Source organism: Chiloscyllium plagiosum, chromosome 7 (genome assembly GCF_004010195.1).
Source record: "Chiloscyllium plagiosum isolate BGI_BamShark_2017 chromosome 7, ASM401019v2, whole genome shotgun sequence".
NCBI classification, from domain to species: Eukaryota; Metazoa; Chordata; class Chondrichthyes; order Orectolobiformes; family Hemiscylliidae; genus Chiloscyllium; species Chiloscyllium plagiosum.
Genome location: NC_057716.1, coordinates 49,837,006 through 49,859,734, shown reverse-complemented (window position 1 = coordinate 49,859,734; position 22,729 = coordinate 49,837,006). Strand labels below are relative to the sequence as shown.

Below are 22,729 nucleotides of genomic sequence, written 5' to 3'. Positions count from 1 at the left end.
CAGTCATTTTAGTGTTAAAGTGTTAAATTTATTGTATTATTTCATTAAAATATATGATTTAAAGATTTACTTAGACTGTGCTATCATTTGTGTTAGGCTATCGATTATTTTTGTTTTGATTTTTACTGATATTTTTGGCAGTTCGTTCCTAACCCCATTGGGGCCATTATTTATATTGCACAAGAACACAACTACCATGCTATAGGAGAACTATCTGTAGTGTTTCCAAGAATGGTTTCAAGTCACTTAGTTAAAAAAAAATGCTTTATTTATAAAAATAAAGAACCACATGTTTTTTAATGTTTTTATGTTTTACACAACGTGTGCAGTAGAATTAGTATGTAACATGAAACTGCAACACACAATCAATATCTGTTATTTCAGAAGCAAAAATTAAAACTAAAAATCCATTGGTATAATTTAAATAATGTATTAACAGTCTCTCGTGGTATGGACCATTTTCTAAAAACCAGTGCAATATTTTTAAATAGTAAACATATTGAAACATTCCATTAACTGTTGCTTAGTTTTTGAAATAAACTATTAATAGATATAAATTTGAAGTTTAAAAGACAAAGGTGTTAACAAGCACACAATGAATTAACATTTTATTTCTATGTAAGTTGATTACAGCTGTGGTACTCTTTTGAATTCATTGCCTATCATAATTTAGGATTCAAAAACATTTTGATTTTAAAAAAATCACCAATACACAAATTCAATTGAGGACCAAGAGACTTTTCCCTTAAGCACACAGCAAATAAGTTACTAGCCTTTTGCAAAAACACACCATATGACAAATCAAACTAAAACTGAATAAGCTTTCTTACAACTGCTTCACCAATCGGAAATACTGCTTTTATTTTCCTGCAATTTCTCAGCCATTATGCAATAGCACTGTGTGTCAACTGACAAATAACAGTATATCTTGGCTTTAAGTACAAATATTAAAATAATCAAGTAGACAATAACCTATTGAAATATGCCTTCTCGTTTCATGATAGTTGCAAATTTGCTTTGTTCCACCATGTTGGATGTAGTTGAAATTTAACAGAATTAAGAAATATGTATATATATATTTAATTCAGCCCTGAGTAATGTATTACACTCCACCTGCAAGATTAATCCTAATGTAATAAGTACCATCCCATTGTACATGGTGCACTTAATTTAAACACTATTCCAGAATAACTAGGGGAAATGTCATTAAATTTAAAGAGCAACTTGGCAATTTCGTATTTAGCGATTTAAGAATATAAAAGTCAGATCTTAGTGGAAAAACCGTCAAATCACAATGTCATTATTGATAGTTTGCTGAAGTTAGAGTGCCCAAGAAATGTGTTGTAATCCGAGAAATCTGCTGATTTTTTAAATTATGAATGACAATTGCTTGATAATACAGAATTTAAAGATTGCTGAAAGAAGATAAGGAGTCAAAGCTTTTTGTCTTGCCCTCATCAGGAGTTGATGCCCTGAAGAATGCAAGATTAAAAGATTTGACTTTGACATTTTTAGCAATGTTTATGAATTTTATACTTATGAAGTATAATCAAATGAAATTAAATTGTAGGCTTTTTGTTTGCTCAGGTTTCTAAATAAATCAGAGACTTTCTTAAGTTTTCAAACATTTTCTCAAATAAGACAGGATTTCTTCACCTGACAACCATATCACAATTGATGGCAGCATTGAACCTGAGTCTCCATCAAGCAATTCATGAATCAGTTTTTCTAACTTGTATCCTTTTCTTACCATCGCAACATCACACTCTCTCAAACCTTTAATTGGGCACAAGTCATTTGCACCATCACCAGTATAAATGATTCTTTGATACTGTACCCCTGCTTTAAGTTGATCAGCAATAAAATCATCCAATGCTTTTTTTTTGCAAAGATTATCAGGGCAATTTGGACAGCTGTGAGAATGAAAGCCCTTAATTACCAGATGATTTTGTTCAAAATTTGCTGGATTTGTAATAATGCTATTAAATACCGAGCTGCTATTTGTTACTTCTAAAATCCAATTGATGAAACATGTATTAGAATCAGAAATTATAATGCAGTCAACTTGATCCTTCTTTTGGCAAATGAACTTCAGGAGATCAACCATCCCTTTAGTATATGGCATTGATTGCATAACACTTTTCATTTCAGATTCCTTGATTCCTTGGTCTCCAAAATAGGCAAAGATCTTTTGCATGTATTCATTCCAGTGTGTTCCATCATAAGTTTCACGAAGCCAATCTGGAAGCTTCTTTTCAGGTATACATTTGACAACCCAAGTGTCACTGTTTCCATTTACAATTGTGTGATCAAAATCAAAAACAAGTAAACTCTTCATTCTCTGGAAACTTTATTCTGTTTAAAACAAAACAAGGAGAGAATGAATGATTTGGGCATGGCTGAAACTCTCACGTTGATTATATTGCAAAATTATGGACAATCCTCTACTCAACCAGACATTTATGATGCTGAGAAGTTTCACAACATAGATGAATAACACAACATAGAATAACTTCTATTTTCCCTCTGTAAACTAGTTGATAAGGGAACTATGAAGTTGAGGGCAACCCCATCCTACTTTGAGTATTTCATAGACAAATTAATAAATGATGCTGCATTATAGAAACATGGAACTGTTACGTTTCATATTATGAAACCTCATTGTATGAAGTTGTAGGTAAGCCGGAAATCAGAATTTTTAAAAATTGAAGTATATTTTTTTTTGCATTGTTTTCCCAGCTTAATAGGCTGCCAATAATTCAAAAGTACAGACACCTGGAATACAGCCAGCTTCAAGGGAAATGGTTCATGTTTGTCTATATTACTTGTTGTCAGGCCTCTATTAAGACAAGTTGATTTGTTTAAAAGGGCCAAAACTGGAACAAACTAGACCATGTTTATATATTACAATCATGACAATTTTTATCAGAACTAATGAAATAAAACTTGAAAAAAAAATATTTTAGAAAAAGGCCTGGATTTCTGCTGAGTCTGAATCACTCAGGTATCCTTAAAAAAAAAGGTGGACACTTATTGATTCTGAAATTCCCAATAGCATCCCTGCATTTTCCAGTTTTCATGTGTGCTTGAAAATGTTGGCTGGTTGAAGTCATGAGCTTGCACTTCATACTCAGGAAGTGGCTGGCTCTGTTGCGAGAAAAGGGTGTCATACTCTTGTCCCATTTCATGGAGTTGGGCCAACTTTTTAAAATGTGCTGGGTCATCCAAGATGGAGGACAGGAAATATTTTTGGCTGTAACAGTCTGCTCCTTTTTTTGAGGTATTTTAGGTTTTGGAGGTGATTTCTTTGAATTCCAGGAGCAGCAATAACCGTTTTATATGCTGTTGCATTGTTTTGGAACTTTGAAGAAAAAAAAAGTCAAAACAACAGCACTTTTAAAAGGGAGAGGGACAGACAAAGGAAGTACATGGTGAGGTCAGTGCAGGAGAGACAAAGAGAGAAAGAAAGAAACCCACACTGCTAACTGACACTGCAGTCAACCTGCACAGTTACTGCCTTTGCTGTTTGAATTCATGTATCACTGGACATCGGAGTGCTTCTGGGAAAATGAACAGTGAAATTCACAACTGATCTTGGAAGTACCTGTTCGGGACAGTACAGAAACAGGTAAGTGGATATTTTAAGTGTGGCCTTACAGTAAGTCTGCAGTAGTGAGTAGAGTGGGTTCTTTCTTGATTATATGTTAGATAGAGACATGTCTCTTGATTAAACTTAAAAATATAAGCCATAAGTATTAATTTAACCTGAAGCTGTGTTTTGTAGAGGAATAAGACAGTGCTATTTTCTGGGTCTGTAGATTGTGAAGGAGCAAAAATGGCCTTTAGTAAAGTGATATGCTCTTGTCTGATGTGGGAGTTTAGGGAGAATTTATGTATTACTCAGGATTATATCTGCAATAAATGCGTTGGTTGCAAATCCTATCAGATCGAATGGATCAGTTGGAGAGACAGTTAGAGGCAATGAGGAATTTACAAGAGTAAGGGGATGTGATGGATGGCAGTTATAGGAAGAAGGAAAAGTTGCAGGTGCAGTCACATAGATGGGTTACCTCCAAGAAAAGTAAGAGAGGTACGCAGGTAGTGCAGGAGTCTTCTATGGTTATCCCCATTTTAAACAAGTTTGCTGTTTTGGAAAATGTAGGGGAACAGCCAAGTTTCTGGTATTCAGGCTGGCTGTAATGCAATGAGGGGTACGTCGAGTTCCAAGAGATCGACTGTGTTAGCGCACTCTCTAGTCTGAAATACAGACAGACGTTTCTTTGGCCAGCAGCGAAAACTCAGAATGGTATGTTGCTTCCTGGGTGCCAGGAATTTTGGTGTCATCTGCAAACTTACTAACTGTATCTCTTATGCTCGCATCCAAATCATTTATGTAAATGACAAAATGTAGAGGACCCAGCACTGATCCTTGTGGCACTCCACTAGTCACAGGCCTCCAGTCTGAAAAACAACCCTCCACCACCATCCTCTGTCTTCTACCTTTGAGCCAGTTCTGTACCCAAATGGCTAGTTCTCCCTGTATTCCGTGAGATCTAATCTTGCTAATCAGTCTCCCATGGGGAACCTTGTCGAATGCCTTACTGAAGTCCATATAGATCACATCTACCGCTCTGCCCTCATCAATCCTCTTTGTTACTTCCTCAAGAGGCCCAGCAATCACTTCTCTAGCTTCCCACAGAGTTCTAGGGTACACCTGATCAAGTCCTGGGGATTTATCCACCTTTATCCGTTTCAAGACATCCAGCACTTCCTCCTCTGTGGACATTTTGCAAGATGTCACCATCTATTTCCCTACAGTCTATATCTTCCATATCCTTTTTTTACAGTAAATACTGATGCAAAATACTCATTTAGTATCTCCCCCATTTTCTGCAGCTCCACACAATGGCCGCTTTGCTGATCTCTGAGGGGCCCTATTCTCTCCCTTTGGATTCTCCTTAATTCTATTTACCAAAGCTATCTCATGTCCCCTTTTTGTCCTTCTGATTTCCCTCTTAAGTATACTCCTACCTCTTTTATACTCTTCTAAGGATTCACTCGATCTATCCTGTCTATACCTTACATATGCTTCCTTCTTTTTCTTAACCAAACCCTCAATTTCTTTAGTCATCCACCATTCCCTATACCTACCAGCCTTTCCTTTCACCCTAACAGGAATATACTTGCTCTGGATTCTCGTTTTCCATTTTCCAGCCGTCCCTTTACCTGCGAACATCTGCCCCAATCAGCTTTTGAAAGTTCTTGCCTAATACGGTCAAAATTAGCCTTTCTCCAATTTAGAACTTCAACTTTTAGATCTGGTCTATTCTTTTCTATCATTATTTTAAATCTAATAGAATTATGGTCGCTGGTCGCAAAGTGCTGCCCCACTGACACCTCAGTCACCTGCACTGCCGTTTTTCCCAAGAGTAGGTCAAGTTTTGTACCTTCTCTAGTAGGCACATCCACATGCTGAATCAGAAAATTGTCTTGTACACACTGAACAAATTCCTCTCCATCTAAACCCCTAACATTATGGAAGTCCCAGTCTATGTTTGGAAAGTTAAAATCCCCTACCATAACCACTCTATTATTCTTACAGATAGCTGAGGTCTCCTTATAAGTTTGTTTCTCAATTTCCCTCTGACTATTAGGGGGTCTATAATACAATCCCAATAAGGTTATCATCTCTTTCTTATTTCTCAGTTTCACCCAAATTACTTCCCTGGATGTATTTCCGGGAATATCCTCCCTCAGCACAGCTGTAATGCTATCCCTTATCAAAAATGCCACTCCCTCTCCTCTTTTGCCTCCCTTTTTATCCTTCCTGTAGCATTTGTATCCTGGAACATTAAGCTGCCAGTCCTGCCCATCCCTGAGCCATGTTTCTGTAATAGCTATGATATCCCAATCTCATGTACCTAACCTTGCCCTGAGTTCATCTGCCTTCTCTGTTAGGTCCCTTGCATTGAAATAAATGCAGTTTAATTATTAGTCCTACTGTTCCTGCCTGTCCTGACTGTTTGACTCGCTTCTGTTCTCAACTGTACCAGTCTCAAATTGATCTCTTTCTATCTCCCTGGGATCCCCCCCCCCCTCCTCAATCGTACTAGTTTAAATCCTCCCGAGCAGCTCGAGCAAATTTCCCTGCCAGTAAATTAGCCCCCTTCCAACCTTCTTGCACAGGTCACTTCTACCCCAAAAGAGATTCCAATGATCCAAAAATATGAATCCTTCTCCCATATATCAGCTCCTCAGCCATGCATTCATCTGCTCTATCCTCCTATTCCTGCCCTCACTAGCTTGTAGCACCGGGAGTAATCCAGATATTACTACTCTTGAGGACCTCCTTTTAAAATTTCTGCCTAACTCTCTGTAATCTCCCTTCAGAATCTCAATCTTTTCCCTTCCTACGTCTTTGGTTCCAATGTGGACAATGACCACTTGCTGGCCACTCTCCCCCGTGAGAACGTTCTGCACCCTCTCTGAGACATCCTTGATCCTGGTACCAGGGAAGCAACACACCATTCTGCCTTTTCGCTGCTAGCCACAGAAACGTCTGCCTGTACTTTGGACTAGAGAATCATCTAACACAATTGGTCTCTTGGAAACCGATGTACCCCTCGTTGCATTAGAGCCAGTCTCAATACCAGAAACTTGGCTGTACGTGCTACGTTCCCCTGAGAATCCATCACCCTCTACATTTTCCAAAACAGCATACCTGTTTGAAGTGGGTATATCCACAAAAGACTCCTGCACAAGCTGCCTACCTCTCTTACCTTTCCTGGAGTTAACCCATTTATGTGACTGTATCTGAGACTTTCCCCCCTTCGTATAACTGCTCCATCACATACTGTTGCTCTTGCAAATTCCTCATTGCTTCTGTCTCTCCAACCGATCCATTCAATCTGATAAGATTTGTAGCCGACAGCATTTATTGCGGATATAATCCGCAGTAAATCTTAAACTCTCTTTAAACTTCCACATCTGACAAGAAGTACATATCACTCTATTAAAGGCCATTTTGCTCCTTCACAATCTACAGACCCAGAAAATAACACTGTCTTATTCCTCTACAAACACTGCCCCAGGTTAAATTAATAGTTATGGCTTATACTTTAAGTTTAATCAAGAGACATATCTCCAAAAACATATAATCAAGAAAGAACCCACTCTACCCACTGCTGCAGATTCTCTGTAGGCCACACTTAAAAACAACAATTAATTTATCTGATTCTGTACTGTGAACTTCGCCCAACAGTTCGTCCAAGATCAGTTGTGAATTTCACTGTTTGTTAAGTTTCCCAGATGCACTCCGATGTCCAGTGATACATGAATTCAAACATCAAGGCAGTAACTGTGCAGGTTCTCTCTCTCTCTCTCTCCTGCAATGACCTCACCAAGTGCTTCCTTTGTCTGCTCTTCTCCCTTTTAAACTGCTGTTGTTTTGACTTTTTTTCCCAAAGTTCCAAAACAATGCAACAGCATATAAAACAGTAATTGCTGCTCCTGGAATTCAAGGAAATCACCTCCAGCACCTAAAATACCTCAAAAAAGGAGCAGCTGTTATTGCCAGAAATTTCTCCCGTTCTCCACCTTGGAGTACCCATTTATATCAAAACAAATTTTAAAAAGTCATTGATAACTTTTCACTATCTTAAATAGACTTCTTCTTACTACAGGCCAATACAATATAAGAAAGGAACTCAAGACTGGGCAACTACCACAATCTGCAACCTCATGATCTGGCATATCCCTCCTCAGCCATTACTGTCAAGCCAGAGGATCAATCCTGATTCAGTGAGAGTGCAGGAGGACATGTGAGGTGCAGCACCAGGCATTCCTAAAAAATGAAATGACAACATAGTGAAGCTCCCAAACAAGACTACTTGCATACCAAACAGCATAAGCAGCAAGTTATTGACAGCACTAAGTGATCCCACAACTAATGGATCAATTCTAAGTTCTGCAGTCCTGCACATGTAGTCAGAAATGTTGATGGACAATTAAACGCTCACTAGTGGAGGAGGCTCCACAAATATGTCTTTCTTTCCTGATGGAAGAGGCCAGCATAACACTGCAAAAGATAAAGCTGAAGTATTCACAGCAATCTTCAGCCAGAAGTGCCAAGTGGATGATCCATTGCAGTCTCCTCAGGTTGTTCCCAGCACTACAGATACCAACCTTCAGTCAATTCAGTCCATGTTATATCGAGAAAAGATTGGGGCACTGGATTCTGCAAAGGCTATGGGCCCTGGCAATATTCCAGCAATAGTACTGAAGGCTTGTGTTCCAGAACTTGCCGCTCACTTAACCAAGCTCTTACAGCACAGTTATAACACTGGCATATAATAAGCAGGATAAATACAACCCATCAGTCTATGTCATCATCAGTGAAATGATGAAAGGGGTGAACCCATAGGATGTGACTGGTCCAGATGAAGTCTCTGATTGTGCATTCAAATCCTGTAAGGACCAGCTGGCAGGAGTATTTGCACACATTTTTAACCTCCCTACTACAATACGAGTTTCCCACCTGCTTCAACAAGACCACTAATGCCAAAGGAAATACAGGCAATGTGCCTTAATGACTACTGCATGGTGGCTTTGACATCCATCATTATGAAAAGCTTTGAGAGAGGTTAGTAATGGCACACACCAACTCCAGCCTTCCTAATCTCCTTGATCCATTCCAATTCACCTACCATCATAATAAGTGCACAGTAGACACCCTGGCCCTACCCTGATCCCTGGAACATCTGGATAACAACGACACCTCTGTCAGATTCCTATTTTTTTATTTTTAGGTCTGCGTTCAACATCATAATTCCAACAAAATTCATCTCTAAACTCTAAGACCTAGGATTCTGCTCCCCCCACTCCTACTGGATCCTCAACTTCCTGACCTAGAGGACACAGCTTAAAAATACGGGGTAGACCATTTAGGACAGAGATAAGGAGAAATGTCTTCACCCAGAGAGTGGTGGCTGTGTGGAATGCTCTACCCCAGAGGGCAGGGGAGGCCCAGTCTCTGGATTCATTTAAGAAAGAATTGGATAGAGCTCTCAAGGATTGTGGAATCAAGGATTATGGAGATAAGGCAGGAACAGGATACTGATTAAGGATGATCAGCCATGATCATATTGAATGGTGGTGCAGGCTCGAAGGGCAGAATGGCCTACTCCTGCACCTATTGTCTATTGACCTATGGATTGCAATGAATAGCAATAGGTGACAATACCTTCTCCACAATAATCCTTAATACTGGTGCCCTGCAAGGCTGTGTACATAGCCCCTTATTATAATCCTTATACACTCTGTAGAGCCAAATTAAGTTCTAATTCTGTTTACAAATTTGCAGCTGACGCCACCATAGTTGGTCGGATCTCAAATAATAACAAGACAGAGTACAGGAAAGAGATAGACAACTTTGTAGCATGGCATAAAGACACCAATCTACCCCTTAATGTCAGCAAAATGAAGAAGCTGATCATCAACTTAAGGAAGCGGAGTGGAGGACCTGCTCCTGTCTGTACCAATGGTACTGAGGTGGAAGCGATCAAGAGCTTCAAGTTCCTCGGAGTAAACATCACCAACAATCTATCATGGTCCACTCACGTTGACGCTACAGTCAATAAAGCACATTGATGCTTCTTCTTCCCCAGAAGGCTAAGGAAATTCGGAATGTCCACATAGAAAGTATCCTATCTGAATGCATCACAGCTTGATACAGCAATAGCTTTGCCCAAGACCACAAGAAATTACAGAGAGTTGTGAATGTAGCCCTGTCCATCACACAAAACAGCCTTCCTTCCATTGATTCTGTCTACACTTCCCATTGCCTCCAGAAAGCAACCAACATAATCAACGACCCGTCCCACCCCAGTTACACTCTCTTCCACCCTCTTCCAACAGACAGAAGATACAAAAGTTTAATACCAACAGATTTAAGAACAGCTTCTTCACTGCTGTAATCAGATTTGTGAACAGACCTCTCATATATTAGATCTGAAAATGTGTTGCTGGAAAAGCGCAGCAGGTCAGGCAGCATCCAAGGAACAGGAGAATCAACGTTTCGGACATAAGCCCTTCTTCAGGAAGGGCTTTAAGAAGGGTTTATGCCCGAAACGTCGATTCTCCTGTTCCTTGGATGCTGCCTGACCTGCTGCGCTTTTCCAGCAACACATTTTCAGCTCTGATCTCCAGCATCTGCAGTCCTCACTTTCTCCTCTCATATATTAGAGTTGACCGTTCACTGTGCATTCCCTGTAGCTGTAATACTATATTCTGCATTCTGTCCTATTACTCTAATGTAATCATGTAAGAATAATTTGTTTCATTGGCACACCAAACAATACTTTTCACTGTGCATGGGACAATAATAAATCAAATCAAATCAAATCAACTGTGCTATCAAGCAGCACCTCCTCACGAATAACTTGCTCAGTGACATCCAGTATGACTTCCATCAGGGGCACTCAGCTCGTGACCGCATTACATCCTTTGTTTAAACATGAAGAGAAGAGTCGAGAAAGCTGAATTTCAGCCTTTGACATCAGCCTAGCAAAACTGGAATCAATGAGTATCAGGAGGCAAACTCTCTTCTGGTTCGAGTCATACCTGGCATATTGGAAGATGGTTGTGGTTGTTGAAGGTCAGTCATTTCAGCTTCAGAATATCTCTGTAGGAGTTCCTCAGCAGAGTATCCCAGACCTAAGCATGTTCAGCTGCTTCATCAATGACCTTGTTTCCATCAAAAGGTTAGATGTGGGGATGTTCACTGATGATTGCACAATGTTCAGCGCTTTTTCAGATACTAAAGTAGTCCATGTTCCAATGCAACAAAATCTCAACAATATCCAGGCTTGGGCTGACAAGTGGCAAGTAACATGCATGCCACATAAATGCCACGCTATGACCATTACCAATAAGAAACAATCTAAGCACCTCCCCTTGACATTCAATAGTGTTACCATTACTGAATCCCCACTATCAACATCCTTGGGGTTACCATTTACCCTGAAACTCAGCTGGACCCACCACACAGTGGCTACAAAAACAGGTCAAACAATAGGAGTATTGAAGCAAGTAACTCACATCCTGACTCCCCAAAACCTGTCCATCTGCAAGGCACAAGTCAGGAGTGTGATGGAATATCCTCCACTTGCCTGGATGAATGCAGCTCCAACAACACCCAAGAAGCTTGACACCATTTTGCATAAAGCAGTCCACCTGATTGGCATCACATCCACAAACATCCACTCCCCTGACCACTGACACTCAGTAGCAGCAGTGTGTACTATCTATGAAATGCACTGCAGAACTTCACTGAAGAGCTTCAGACAGCCCTTCCAAACCCATGACCACTTCCATCTAGAATGACAATGGCCAGCAGACCCTTGCAAACACATCACATGGAAGTTCTACTCCAAGCAATTCACCATCCTGACTTGGAAATTTATTGCCATTCCTTCACTGTCACTGGGTAAATGTCCTGCAATTCCCTTCTGAAAAGCATTTTGGGTTAACCAACAACATGTGGACTGCAGCCGTTCAGGAAGGCAGTACACCATCAGCTTCTCAAGGGAGAGGAGGACAGGTAATAAATGCTGGCCAACCAGAGATGCTCACAACCCGAGAGTGGATTTTAAAACAATTAATCATTTAGAGTCTGAATGCTTTGGTTACCTGTACTTTTACTGCTTAGTCTCGGATAAGTAACATACCATCTTCTTTCATTATTCAAAATGTCTTTTTCCAGTAATTTAATTTTTCACAAAATCCACATTTTAATCCGCATGTGTTTATGAATTCATGTGGTCACCTGGAGCTCTTTCACACCTTTACCTCTGTCTGTTCATTCATTTGTTACTGTCTCACCGTATCAGCAGTTTCTCTTCACTAATTGAAAGTTAGCTTGATTCAGTCGTCCAATACTTTAACCTGTCTACTCATAGCTTCATGTGCTCTGGTAGTATACTCAACCAGTAATACTGCAAACTTGTCTTAGTGATCAACTACTTTTGTACCAAGGTATCAAGAGGCTCCCTCAATTCTGCAGACGGTGTTGGTTGATCTGATTATTTGATTTTGGATGATTTGATTTCAATCAGCTCCCAAACAGCCATCAAATTTTAATTCTTTCTCTTGTGGTCTCAAAAGTAGTTTGCTGATCTTTACTTCTTCATTTGTGCCTTTTAGAAAGCTACGAGGAGAAAGTGAGGTCTGCAGATGCTGGAGATCAAAGTTGAAACTTTATTGCTGGAACAGCACAGCAGGTCAGGCAGCATCCAGGGAACAGGAGATTCGACGTTTCGGGCACAGGCCGAAGAAGGGCCTGTGCCCGAAACGTCGAATCTCCTGTTCCCTGGATGCTGCCTGACCTGCTGTGCTGTTCCAGCAATAAAGTTTCAACTTTTAGAAAGCTACTCAATGTCACTATGCGGTTTTGTTTAAATTTCCCAAATGCCTCCATCATCGGCAGATTAAATGTCTTTGCTGTAACATCACTCTTTCCATTTTTGCAAAATTCACAGTTTTTCTCTCTTCCCCCTCCATTACTACTTCAGATGGGAAAGTAAGTTTGAGCAGATCATAAAGAGTTTTGTAAAGAGATATAAATTAGACTAAATGAGCAGGAAAGGAAAATGGGAAATGTGGGAAAATGTGGGGTTCCTCACTTTGCCAGAAAGAATATAAAAACAGAATATTACTTAAATTTACAGAGACTTCATATGTATCATAGAATCCCTACAGTGTAGTAACAGGCAATTTGGCCCATCAAGTTCACAGAGACCTTTCAAGAAGCATCCCACCCAGACCTATCCCCCTACTCTATCTCTATAGCCTTGCATTTCCCATGGCTAATGCACCTACCCTGCACATTCCTGGACACCGTGGGCAATTTGGCACGGCCAAATTTATCCTCTGAAAGGATTTCATCTTTGGAATTACTTCACTGAGCTGTGGAGGTTGGGTCATTAAATAATATTCAGGGCTGATTTTGGAAAGTTTTTATTGGACAAAGGGTGCCAAGGGTCATCTCGTTGGAGTTAAGATCAATATCAGTTCAACTTTATTGAATGGTGGAGGTAAGAATGGGAGTCAATGTTTACCATGTTAGTTTTTTTTCAAACATTGAAGCAAACATGCAAAATCAGTCATGATGGCAGTTACTTGATACTAGCACCTTAAATGGAACATTGCTTTTGAGATCAGACAAGTTGGCCACGCTTGCAATAAAAATCATGTCTTACGGCCGAAAAAAAATAAATGGTGGAGCTGGCTGAAAGGAATGAAAGGCTATTCCTGATCATATTTCTTTTGATCTTATGTTAAGAATGTCTCCATGTGACTGACATACATTGATTTTCAGCACATGACTGCGTGTAGCAGTAAAATGTGGCAACGCCAGAATACAGCAATTATTTCCCAACCCTTTTTAAACACTACAACAATGTCAGATCCAGGCATATGTTTATACAACAATCTGATAATAATTCAAATAATGCAACAATAATACTCTAATCGTTTCCGCAAACATTTGACTTTGTTTTTTGTCACACAGCCCTTCAAACTGATGACTCTGGGTAGGCCCGAAAAAGGACCTTAGAATCTTCGGTTTCCTTGTATAGACACACTGAAGGAAGTATGTTTAAAAATAAATATGCAGCATATAGTATAAGCTATTATTAACCCGTATGATCGCTACCGTCTGCAGTAAGCTATTTCGTTAAGTTTTCTGAAATATTCAATTTCTGTACCTGGGAGGGACTGACAGTGTTTAAAATGCACAACGGTCTAAGCACGAGATACCTCTGTTAATGTCCAGAAGATGCTCATTGAACACTGTGCCCCCAAGCTGAAGGAAATCCCGCTCTGCTCCGCTCCACTTCCACACACCGTCCAGCAGCGGCGCTAACGAGCAGCCTGAGGACCGGCTCGGAATATGCGCACAGTCCGCCTGAGTGGACTGAGTGCGAGCTGCCGCCGCTCGCTGGTTACCATAGTAACAGAAACGCATTCGACTGGAAGCCCTTCTTCACACTTCCGGCGTTGTTGCTGGGCAACCGTGGGAAAGGAACACGCGAAGGGGTTGCTGTGAGCTAAATGAAAGAGGTTATCGATGGCCGTAGCCGCAAAATAACTTTCGATTCATGTTTTGCTTTCATTAAGTAAATGGCGACAGCTACTAACATCACGCCCCTGAGCCGAAGACCGCTGAGTACCTCTAGTTCCAGTTCCAGTGAGTTTATTTTAATTGAAAGAATCAACTTGCCGCACAGGATGTTGCTAAATAAGAGCTTATGGGGGTAGGGGCAAGATACTGGCAAGAATAAAGGATTAGCTGACTGGAGAAGGCAGAAAGTAGGGTTAAAGAGGACTTTTTCAGTATGGCAACGGTGACTTGTGGAGACTACTGGAGCAAGGGTCATTGTTGGGGCCACAGCTATCACGTTATAACGATTAACGATCTGGATGAAGGAACTGAGAGGCATTGTTGCGAAGTTTTCTGATGATATGAAGATAGGTGTAGGGACAGGTGTTGTTGAACAGGCAAGAACGCTGCAGAAAGACTTGGACGGGCTAGGAGACTGTGGTAAAGAAGTGGCAATTGAAATACAATGTGGGAAAGTGTGAGGTTATGCACTTTGGTCAGAAGAATATAGGCGGAGACTATGTTACAAATGGGAAAAAGCTTTGTAAATCTGAAGCATAAGGGGCTTGGGAGTCTGGATGCAGGACCCTTTTAAGTTTAACATGCACTTTTAATTGGCAATTAGGAAAGTAAGTGCAATGTTAGTATTCAATTTAAGAGAGCTGGTCATACTACATTTGGAATATTGTGAGCAATTTTGGTCCCCATTTATAAAGAAGAATGTACTGGCATTAGAGAGGATTTAGAGGTGTGTACAAGAATGATCCTGGGAATGAACAACTTGCCATGTAAGGAGCAGTTTAGGACCCTGGGTCTGTGTATGTTGGAATTTAGAAGGATGAGGGAGATTTGACTGAAACTTACAGAATTCTGAGGGGCCTGAATAGAGTGGATATAGAGAAACTATTTCCACTAGTAAAAGATACAAGGACCTGAGGGCATAGCCTCAGAGTGAAGGCACAACCCTTTTGAATGTGAGAAGTTTTGGCATGTAAGATCAAGGAAAACCCTAAAGCTTTCCACAGGTATGTCAGGAATAAAAGAATGACAGAGTAAGATTAGGGCCTCTCAAGTACAGTAGTGGCAAGTTGTGTATGGAGTCTGAAGAGATAAGAGTGGTGCTAAATGAATATTTTTTGTCAGTATTCCCACAGGAAAAAGACAATGTTGTCAAGGACTGAAAATGTGTTGCTGGAAAAGTGCAGCAGGTCAGGCAGCATCCAAGGAGCAGGAGAATCGACGTTTCGGGCATGAGCCCTTCTTCAGGATTCCTGAAGAAGGGCTCATGCCAGAAACGTCGATTCTCCTGCTCCTTGGATGCTGCCTGCCCTGCTGTGCTTTTCCAGCAACACATTTTCAGCTCTGATCTCCAGCATCTGCAGTCCTCACTTTCTCCTCGAATGTTGTCAAGGAGAATACTGAGATACAGGCTATTAGACTGATGGGATTGAGGTTCATGAGGAGGTATCAGCAATTCTGGAAAATTTGAAAATAGGTAAATCCCCAGGACTGGATGGGATTTACCCTAGGATTCTCTGCGAAGCTCAGGAAGAGATTGCAAAACCTTTGGCTTTGATCTTTGTTGTCATTGTCCACAAGAATTGTGCCAGAAGACTGGAGGATAGCAAATGTCCCCTTGTTCAAGAAGGGGAGTAGAGACAACCCTGGTAATTGTAGACCAGTGAGCCTTAATTAAGTTACGGGTAAAGTGTTGGAAAGGAATAATTTGATTAGTGATAGTCAACACAGTTTTGTAAAGGATGGGTCATACCTCACAAACATTATTGAGTTCTTTGGGAAGGTGACCAAACAGGTGGATGAGGGTAAAGCGGTTGATGTGGTATATTTGGATTTCTGTAAAGGGTTTTATGAGGTTCCCCATGGTAGGGTATCGCAGAAAATACAGAGGGATGGAATTGAGTGTGATTTAGCGGTATGGATCAGAAATTGCCTAGCTGAAAGAAGACTAGGTAGTGATTGATGGGATATGTTCATCCTGGGGTTGAGTTGATAGTGGTGTACTACAATTATCTGTTTTGGGGCCACTATTGTTTGGCATTTTTATAAGTGACCTGGGTAAGGGCGTAGAAGGATGGATTAGTAAATTTGCGGGTGACACTAAAGTCGGTCAAGTTGTGGACAGTGTGGAGAGATGTTGCATTTTACAGAGCGACATAGATAAGCTGCAGAGCTGGGCTGAGAGGTGGCAAATGGTATTTAATGCAGAAAACTTGATTCACTTTGGAAGGAGTAACCAGAATGCAAAGTACTGGGCTAATGGTAAGATTCTTGGTAGTGTGGATGAGCAGAGAGATCTCTATGTCCATGTACATAGATTCCTGAAAGTTGCCATCCAGGTTGATAGGGTTGTTAAGAAGGCGTATGGTATGTTAGCATTTATTGGTAGAAGGATTGTGATTCAGAGCCATGAGGTCATGTTGCAGCTGTGTAAAACTGGCCGCACTTGGACTATTGCAAAAAGTTCTGGTTGCCACATTATAGGAAGGATGTGGAAGCATTGGAAAGGGTGCAGGGGACTCTTATAAGATGTTGCCTAGTATGGATGGAAGGTCTTATGAGTGAAAGGCTGAGGGACTTGAGGCTGTTTTCATTAGTTAGAAGAAGGTGAAGAAGTGACTTAATAGAGACATACAAGATGATCAAAGGATTAGATAGGGTGGACAGTGAGAGCCTTTTTTCTTGGATGGTGATGGTTAGCTTGACGGTAAATAGCTTTAAATTGGGGGGTGATAGAGGACAGATGTCGAAGGTAGATTCTTTACTCAGAGAGTAGTAGGTGCGTGGAATGCTTTGCCTGCAACAATAGTCAATTGGCCAACTTTAAGGACGTTTAAATGGTCATTGGATAAATATATGGATGATAATGGAATAGTGTAAGTTAGATGGGCTTCAGATCGGTATCACAGGTTAGCACAATATAGAGGGCTGAAGGGCCTGTACTGCACTGTATGGTTTTTGTTCAATGTTCTAAGATGAGGAAGTATTACTTCAGCCAGAAGGTGGTGAATCTGGGGACCTCATTGTTGCAGAAGGCTGTGGAGGCCAAGATATTGAGTGTACTTGAGACGGAGGTAAATAGATAGGTTCTTGATTATTAATGGGACCAAGGGTTACGGGGAGAAAGCAGGAGAATGGGGGTGAGAAACCATGATCGAATGGCAGAGCAGACTCTATGAGCTGACTGGACCAATTGTACTTCTAAATTGTATGAACTTAATTGTTGCATTAATGCCAGATAGCATGGATTTGGCATGCATCCTATAAAACTAGACTCTTGTGGAATGGTGGTAATACTTCTGAGCGTGGTGCTGGAAAAGCACAGCAGGACGGGCAGCATCTGAGAAGCAGGACAGTTGACGTTTCGGGCAAAAGCCCTTCATCAGGAATGAGGCTTGTGAGCTAGGAACTGCAGAATCTGGAAATTTGAAACATTCTGTTTGAGTTGTTAATTATCTTGTGGGTGATTTGTGAATTTAAATAAAACAAAACCAGGAGTGATAATGTATTCAGTACCTGAAGCATGTGGCTCAGCATGATATGACGCTGAGGCTTGCTCAGTTTATTGTTTCTCCATCATTCCACTGGATTCATGAAAGCCCTGAAAATGATATCCATGAACTACGTCATGCTTTGTTGTTGAAGGACAACTGACAATGCTTATGTGCATGTACCTTGAGAAAATGTGCTTTAAAATACTATATAATTGTTGATATTATTAGTATTTTTCAGTGAACGTTGTTGACCCAAGTAAAACAGAAGTTGTACTCTATTCAAATGAATAATTTTATGATCAGTCAACATGGCTTGAATGAAATATTTGAGAAATTACAAACAAATGACCAGAATTCCTATAGGAATTTGATAGAACAGAGTAGAGTTAGCTATCATTTTAGAGTTGCAGCTGCATTCTCAAAAAGTGAGAAGGTTGCACTTGACTTAATGTGGTAAAAAAGACCATGCCTGTTTTTAAAAATTAGACAAAGGAAACATGAGTGTGAGGACTCAGGCCCACAAAGGTTTAGGGTTTTAGTGTTTACTTTCAATTTTTGAAGTTGAGGTTTTTTGAAGTTGAAGCTGTTTTCTCTCTGCTGCAAAAGCTTGAGTTCTCTCTCTGCTGCTAGATTCGTTCTGTTGGTGTTCCTTTCTCTTGGACTGGAGGAGATATCAAGTGAGCAAATCTGTTTTGTTGAATTTGCCTTAACTAAGATGTACTTGGTATGGTATGCTGCTAGGAATGAGTAGTAGTTTAAAAAATATTATTTTGTAAAGTATTTCCATACATTTTTAAGCTTGTTCCAATTTTTTTTTGTTTGTGTTTAAATGTCGTGTAAGAATAAAATGTGTTTTGCTTCAAATCTAGTAGTGTGATCAACCAAATCACATCTAGAACACAGTGCCTTACACATGCCTTTAAATAAAATAAAAGTTAGGGTTGAGGCTATTCTCCTTGATATATTTTGAGGGGGTTTGGTCTGGTCCATAACATTAATAAATAAATTAATCTTACAGTTATAATAACACCTTATGTCACATGAGTGCAAATGTGCAAGTTGGATGAAGGCAACCATTTTTGCTTTGGGAACAAACTTTTATCTTCTTGGATTGTTATTTTATCCACTGGATGTCACTGAAGATGAACATTTGTTCACCATTCCTGAGTGGATTGAAAGCTATTTCACAGCAGAGTTAAGAGGCAAAAATATTTGAGTTTCTATTATCAAATGTAAGCCATGTAACTTTCTTCCTTAAAGAACATCACTGAAGAGTGTGATTTTGAACAATAGTAGTTTCATGGTCACCATTATAGATATTAGCTTTATATTTCAGATTTACTAAATTAATTTAAATTGCAGAAGTTGCTGTGGTGAGATTTCTAATCATGTACCCATAGCATTAGCTTGGACTTCTGGACGACTAGTCCTGTGACATTATCATTACGCTGTCACTGACTTATTATCCAATCATCCTTGAAAAGCCTTCTTGAATAGTTACATGAAGGTACTTCCACAGGAGGAGAACTGGAAGAAATATAGAAAATGGGAGCAGGATTGGGCCATTTGGCTTTTTGAATCTGCACTGCCATTCAATATGATCATGCCTGATCATTCAACTCGGTATCCCATTCCCACTTTATCCCCACAACCTTTGATCCTTTTAGCTCTAATACCTATATCCAACATCTTGAAAACATACTGTTTTGGTCTCAATCATTTTCTGTGGCAGAGAATTTCACATACTCATTATTGGCGGCACGGTGGCACAGTGGTTAGCACTGTTGCCTCACAGCGCCTGAGACCCGGGTTCAATTCCCGCCTCAGGCGACTGACTGTGTGGAGTTTGCACATTCTCCCTGTGTCTGCGTGTGTTTCCTCCAGCTGCTCCGGTTTCCTCCCACAGTCCAAAGATGTGCAGGTCAGGTGAATTGGCCATGCTAAATTGCCCGTAGTGTTAGGTAAGGGGTAAATGTAGGGGCATGGGTGGGTTGCGCTTTGGCGGGTCAGTGTGGACTTGTTGGGCTGAAGGGCCTGTTTCCACGCTGTAATGTAATCTAAAAAATTACTGCGGTGAAGAAATTTCTCCTAATCTCCATCCTAAATGGCCTACCTTGTATCCTTAGAATGTTACCTTTCGTCCTGGACACCCCGGTTTTATTCTTGCATTTACCCTGTCTCATCCGATTAGAATTTTATAGCTTTCAACGAGGCCTCCGCTCATTGTTCTAAACTCCAGTGAATATAACCAATCCAGTCTCTCTTCATATGTAAGTCCTGCCATCCCAGCGATCAGTCGAGTAATCCTTCATTGTATTCCCTCCATAGCCAATCCTCAGATACCAATGCACCAGATATGGGCTCACCAAGACTCTGTACAATTGCAGCAAGATATTCCTGTTCCTTTATGTAAATCCTTTTGCTCTGAAGGTCAATGTATTATTTGTCTTCTTCACCACCTGCTGCACCCGCATGTTTCAATGACTGGTGTCCAAGGATGCTCAGGTCTCACTGCATCTCCCCTTTCCCAAACCAAAGTGGATAACCTAAAATTTATCCACATTATATTTCATCTGCCATGCATTTGCCAATTCATTCAACTTGCCCAAATCGCACTGAAGCATCTCTGTGTCCTCCACATAGTTCAACCTCCCACCCACCTTTGTGTTGGCTGCAAACATAAAGATATGAAATGTAATTACCAAATTTAATCATTAATATATTGTGAGTGGGGGTCCAAACACTGATCCCTGCGGTAGTCCACTGGTCACTCACTACTGCTTGGAAAATGACTTGTTTATTCCTACACTTTCTTTCCTGTCTGCTAACCAGTTGTCTCTCAATATATATTACATTCAATTCCATGCACTTTAAGGCAGTGATTTTCCTTGTACCTGCTGCACTTGTCCTGCCAGGTAGCTGAGGTTGTAGCTTTGAGAGGTATTCTTGAATAGGTTTTGTGAGTTGACATGCTGACAATTTGCTAACATGGAGAGAGTGACTGTTTGACTTGGTGAGTGGGGTGGTCATCCCAGATAAAGTTGAATTTTTTGAGTATTCGTACAGGTGCATTCTTGACTTGTGCTTTGTAGTGGCTGTAAATGATGCCCTTCTAAAACTACTTTTACTATTTTCATTTTTACCCAAGTTACTGCTGCAACATTTTCAATCTCCCATAACAACAAAGAATGTAGATCCTTATCTAAGCAGTGAAGAAGTATGAAGGAATGGAAGTTGTTTTATAATGGTGTTATGTCCTGTTCCCAGAAGATAATCCCAAAAGTTTTTGATAGATACAGGACAGTATTTTTTTTATTTGTACATTAAATGTATTTCTCAGATCTCACTATGTGTTGTGAAATGATACATTGCTGGGTCAGTAGAGAGGCTATAGTGAACACTATTATTAGGAGCACAAGTCGGCCATTTGGCTCTTGAAGCCCGCTCCATCACTAAATTAGGTTATAGTTGATGAGATTGTGCCCTCTATTTCACTTTGCTGTATGGTGTCTAACCTTGACTCCAGCGTCTACTCCCTAGAGAAGAAAATTCTACAGACAAACAACTGAATGGAAAAAGTTGTTCCTAATCACAGTCTTAAATAGGAGTCCCCTAGTTTTTAAACTGTAACTGTTTGTTCTCAACTTTCTGTCAAGGATTAAAGTTCACTTAAGTTCATTTTACCTAATTAAATGAATAGGTTATGAGTGGTAGCCTGTATACTAAATTGTCACAAAGCTGAAATTAAATTGTACTTCTGCTCATATTATACTGCTTTTAGCTAATAACCAAGTGTTGGCTGGGCCCTATATTTCAAGTAAATCAGTGTAGGATAATTCAAGGTCACAAATATATCAGATATTAAACCACAGATATAGCTAGTAGACTGTGGTCCTTTTCCACAAAATTCCTCAAACAACGTGACTAGCATGATGACTCGCTATGATTAAATGAATATTTGGATCAATGACAGGAACCTGAGGGTGTTAGTCAATGGTACCTATTCTGATGTGCAGTTTTAAATTGTGTTATTCTTTTGTTTATGCATTACAGGTAGAATATCTTCAGTCCTGAACACCAATGAGTGTGTACCAAGGTGTCATGAACACAGTGATTTTCAGAAAGTGGAAGGTAAGTTGCATGGAATATTGGGAAATATAAGGCAATGCATAGCTATATTCAAGTACCCATCCAGATGCCTTTTAAATGGTGTAATAGTGCTCACCTTCACCACCTCCTTTAGCAGCTCATTCCATACATGTACCACTCTCTGCATGAAAAAGTTGCTCCTCAGGTCCCTTTTAACTTTCTCCCCTTTCTCCTTAAACCTATGCCCTCTGGTTTTGGCTTCCCCTACTCTGGGGGAAAAAAAGACCTTGGCTATTCACCCTATCCATGCCCTCATGATTTTATAAACATCTCTAAGATCATTCCTCAGCCTCTGATGTTTCAGGGAAAAAATGCTCCAGCCTTTTCAGCCTCTACTTACAGCGCAAACCCTCCAATCCTGGCAACATTGTTGTTGATCTTTTCTGAACCCTTTCAAGTTGAACAACATATTTTCTACAACAGGGAAACTCTAATCTAATGTACGATTCTAAAATTGGCCTCACCACTGTCCTGACAGCCACAACATGATGTCCCAATTCCTATGCTCAGTGCACTAACCAATGAAAGCAAGTGTGCAAAACACCACCTTCCCCACCCTGTCTACCTGTGACTCCACTTTCAAGAAACAATGTACCTGCACTTCTAGATCTTTTTGTTCGGCAGTAATCCCTGGGTTGGAAATGTGTTGCTGGAAAAGCGCAGCAGGTCAGGCAGCATCTAGGGAACAGGAGAATCGACGTTTCGGGCATTAGCCCTTCTTCAGGAATGAGGAAAGTTGGTCCAGCAGGCTAAGATAAAAGATAGGGAGGAGGGACTTGGGGGAGGGGCGTCGGAAAATGTGATAGGTGGAAAGAGGACAAGGTGAGGGTGATAGGTCAGACTGGGGTGGGGGCGGAGAGGTCGGGAAGAAGATTGCAGGTTAGGAAGGCGGTGCTGAATTCGATGGATT

The 22,729-nt window shown here is 40.4% G+C and overlaps 2 protein-coding genes across 6 annotated transcripts in view; one reads left to right on the top strand and one right to left on the bottom strand.

The window, feature by feature from the left end:
* The window catches only part of cfap210 (cilia and flagella associated protein 210), a 190,190-nt gene that overhangs the window by 122,019 nt on the left and 45,442 nt on the right, over positions 1–22,729 (top strand). The window contains exons 1-2 of one of the 3 annotated variants that reach the window (XM_043693680.1): positions 14,081–14,245; positions 21,724–21,801. In XM_043693680.1, coding sequence (XP_043549615.1) covers positions 14,179–14,245; positions 21,724–21,801 — 145 coding nt within the window. In that variant the 5' untranslated portion in view covers positions 14,081–14,178. Of the gene's footprint in view, positions 1–14,080; positions 14,246–14,922; positions 14,947–21,723; positions 21,802–22,729 lie in introns of those variants that run through there. The other 2 variants (XM_043693683.1, XM_043693681.1) reach the window with 2 other exon arrangements.
* On the bottom strand, positions 265–13,857 carry phospho2 (phosphatase, orphan 2). 3 transcript variants are annotated; one of them, XM_043693691.1, is made up of 2 exons: positions 13,764–13,857; positions 265–2,355 (listed from the first exon to the last, which is right to left on the bottom strand). In XM_043693691.1, the coding sequence occupies exon 2, from the start codon at positions 2,336–2,338 to the stop codon at positions 1,613–1,615; it is 726 nt and encodes a 241-aa protein (XP_043549626.1). In that variant the 5' UTR covers positions 2,339–2,355; positions 13,764–13,857; the 3' UTR covers positions 265–1,612. The 3 variants fall into 3 exon arrangements, with proteins under 3 accessions (XP_043549626.1, XP_043549627.1, XP_043549628.1); XM_043693692.1 differs by having other exon boundaries at positions 13,816–13,832; XM_043693693.1 differs by lacking the exon at positions 13,764–13,857 and adding an exon at positions 7,738–7,872.

Coding starts and splice junctions, on each gene's coding strand:
- phospho2 (XM_043693691.1), bottom strand. CDS start 2,338: ATGAAGAGTTTACTTGTTTTTGATTTTGATCACACAATTGTAAATGGA.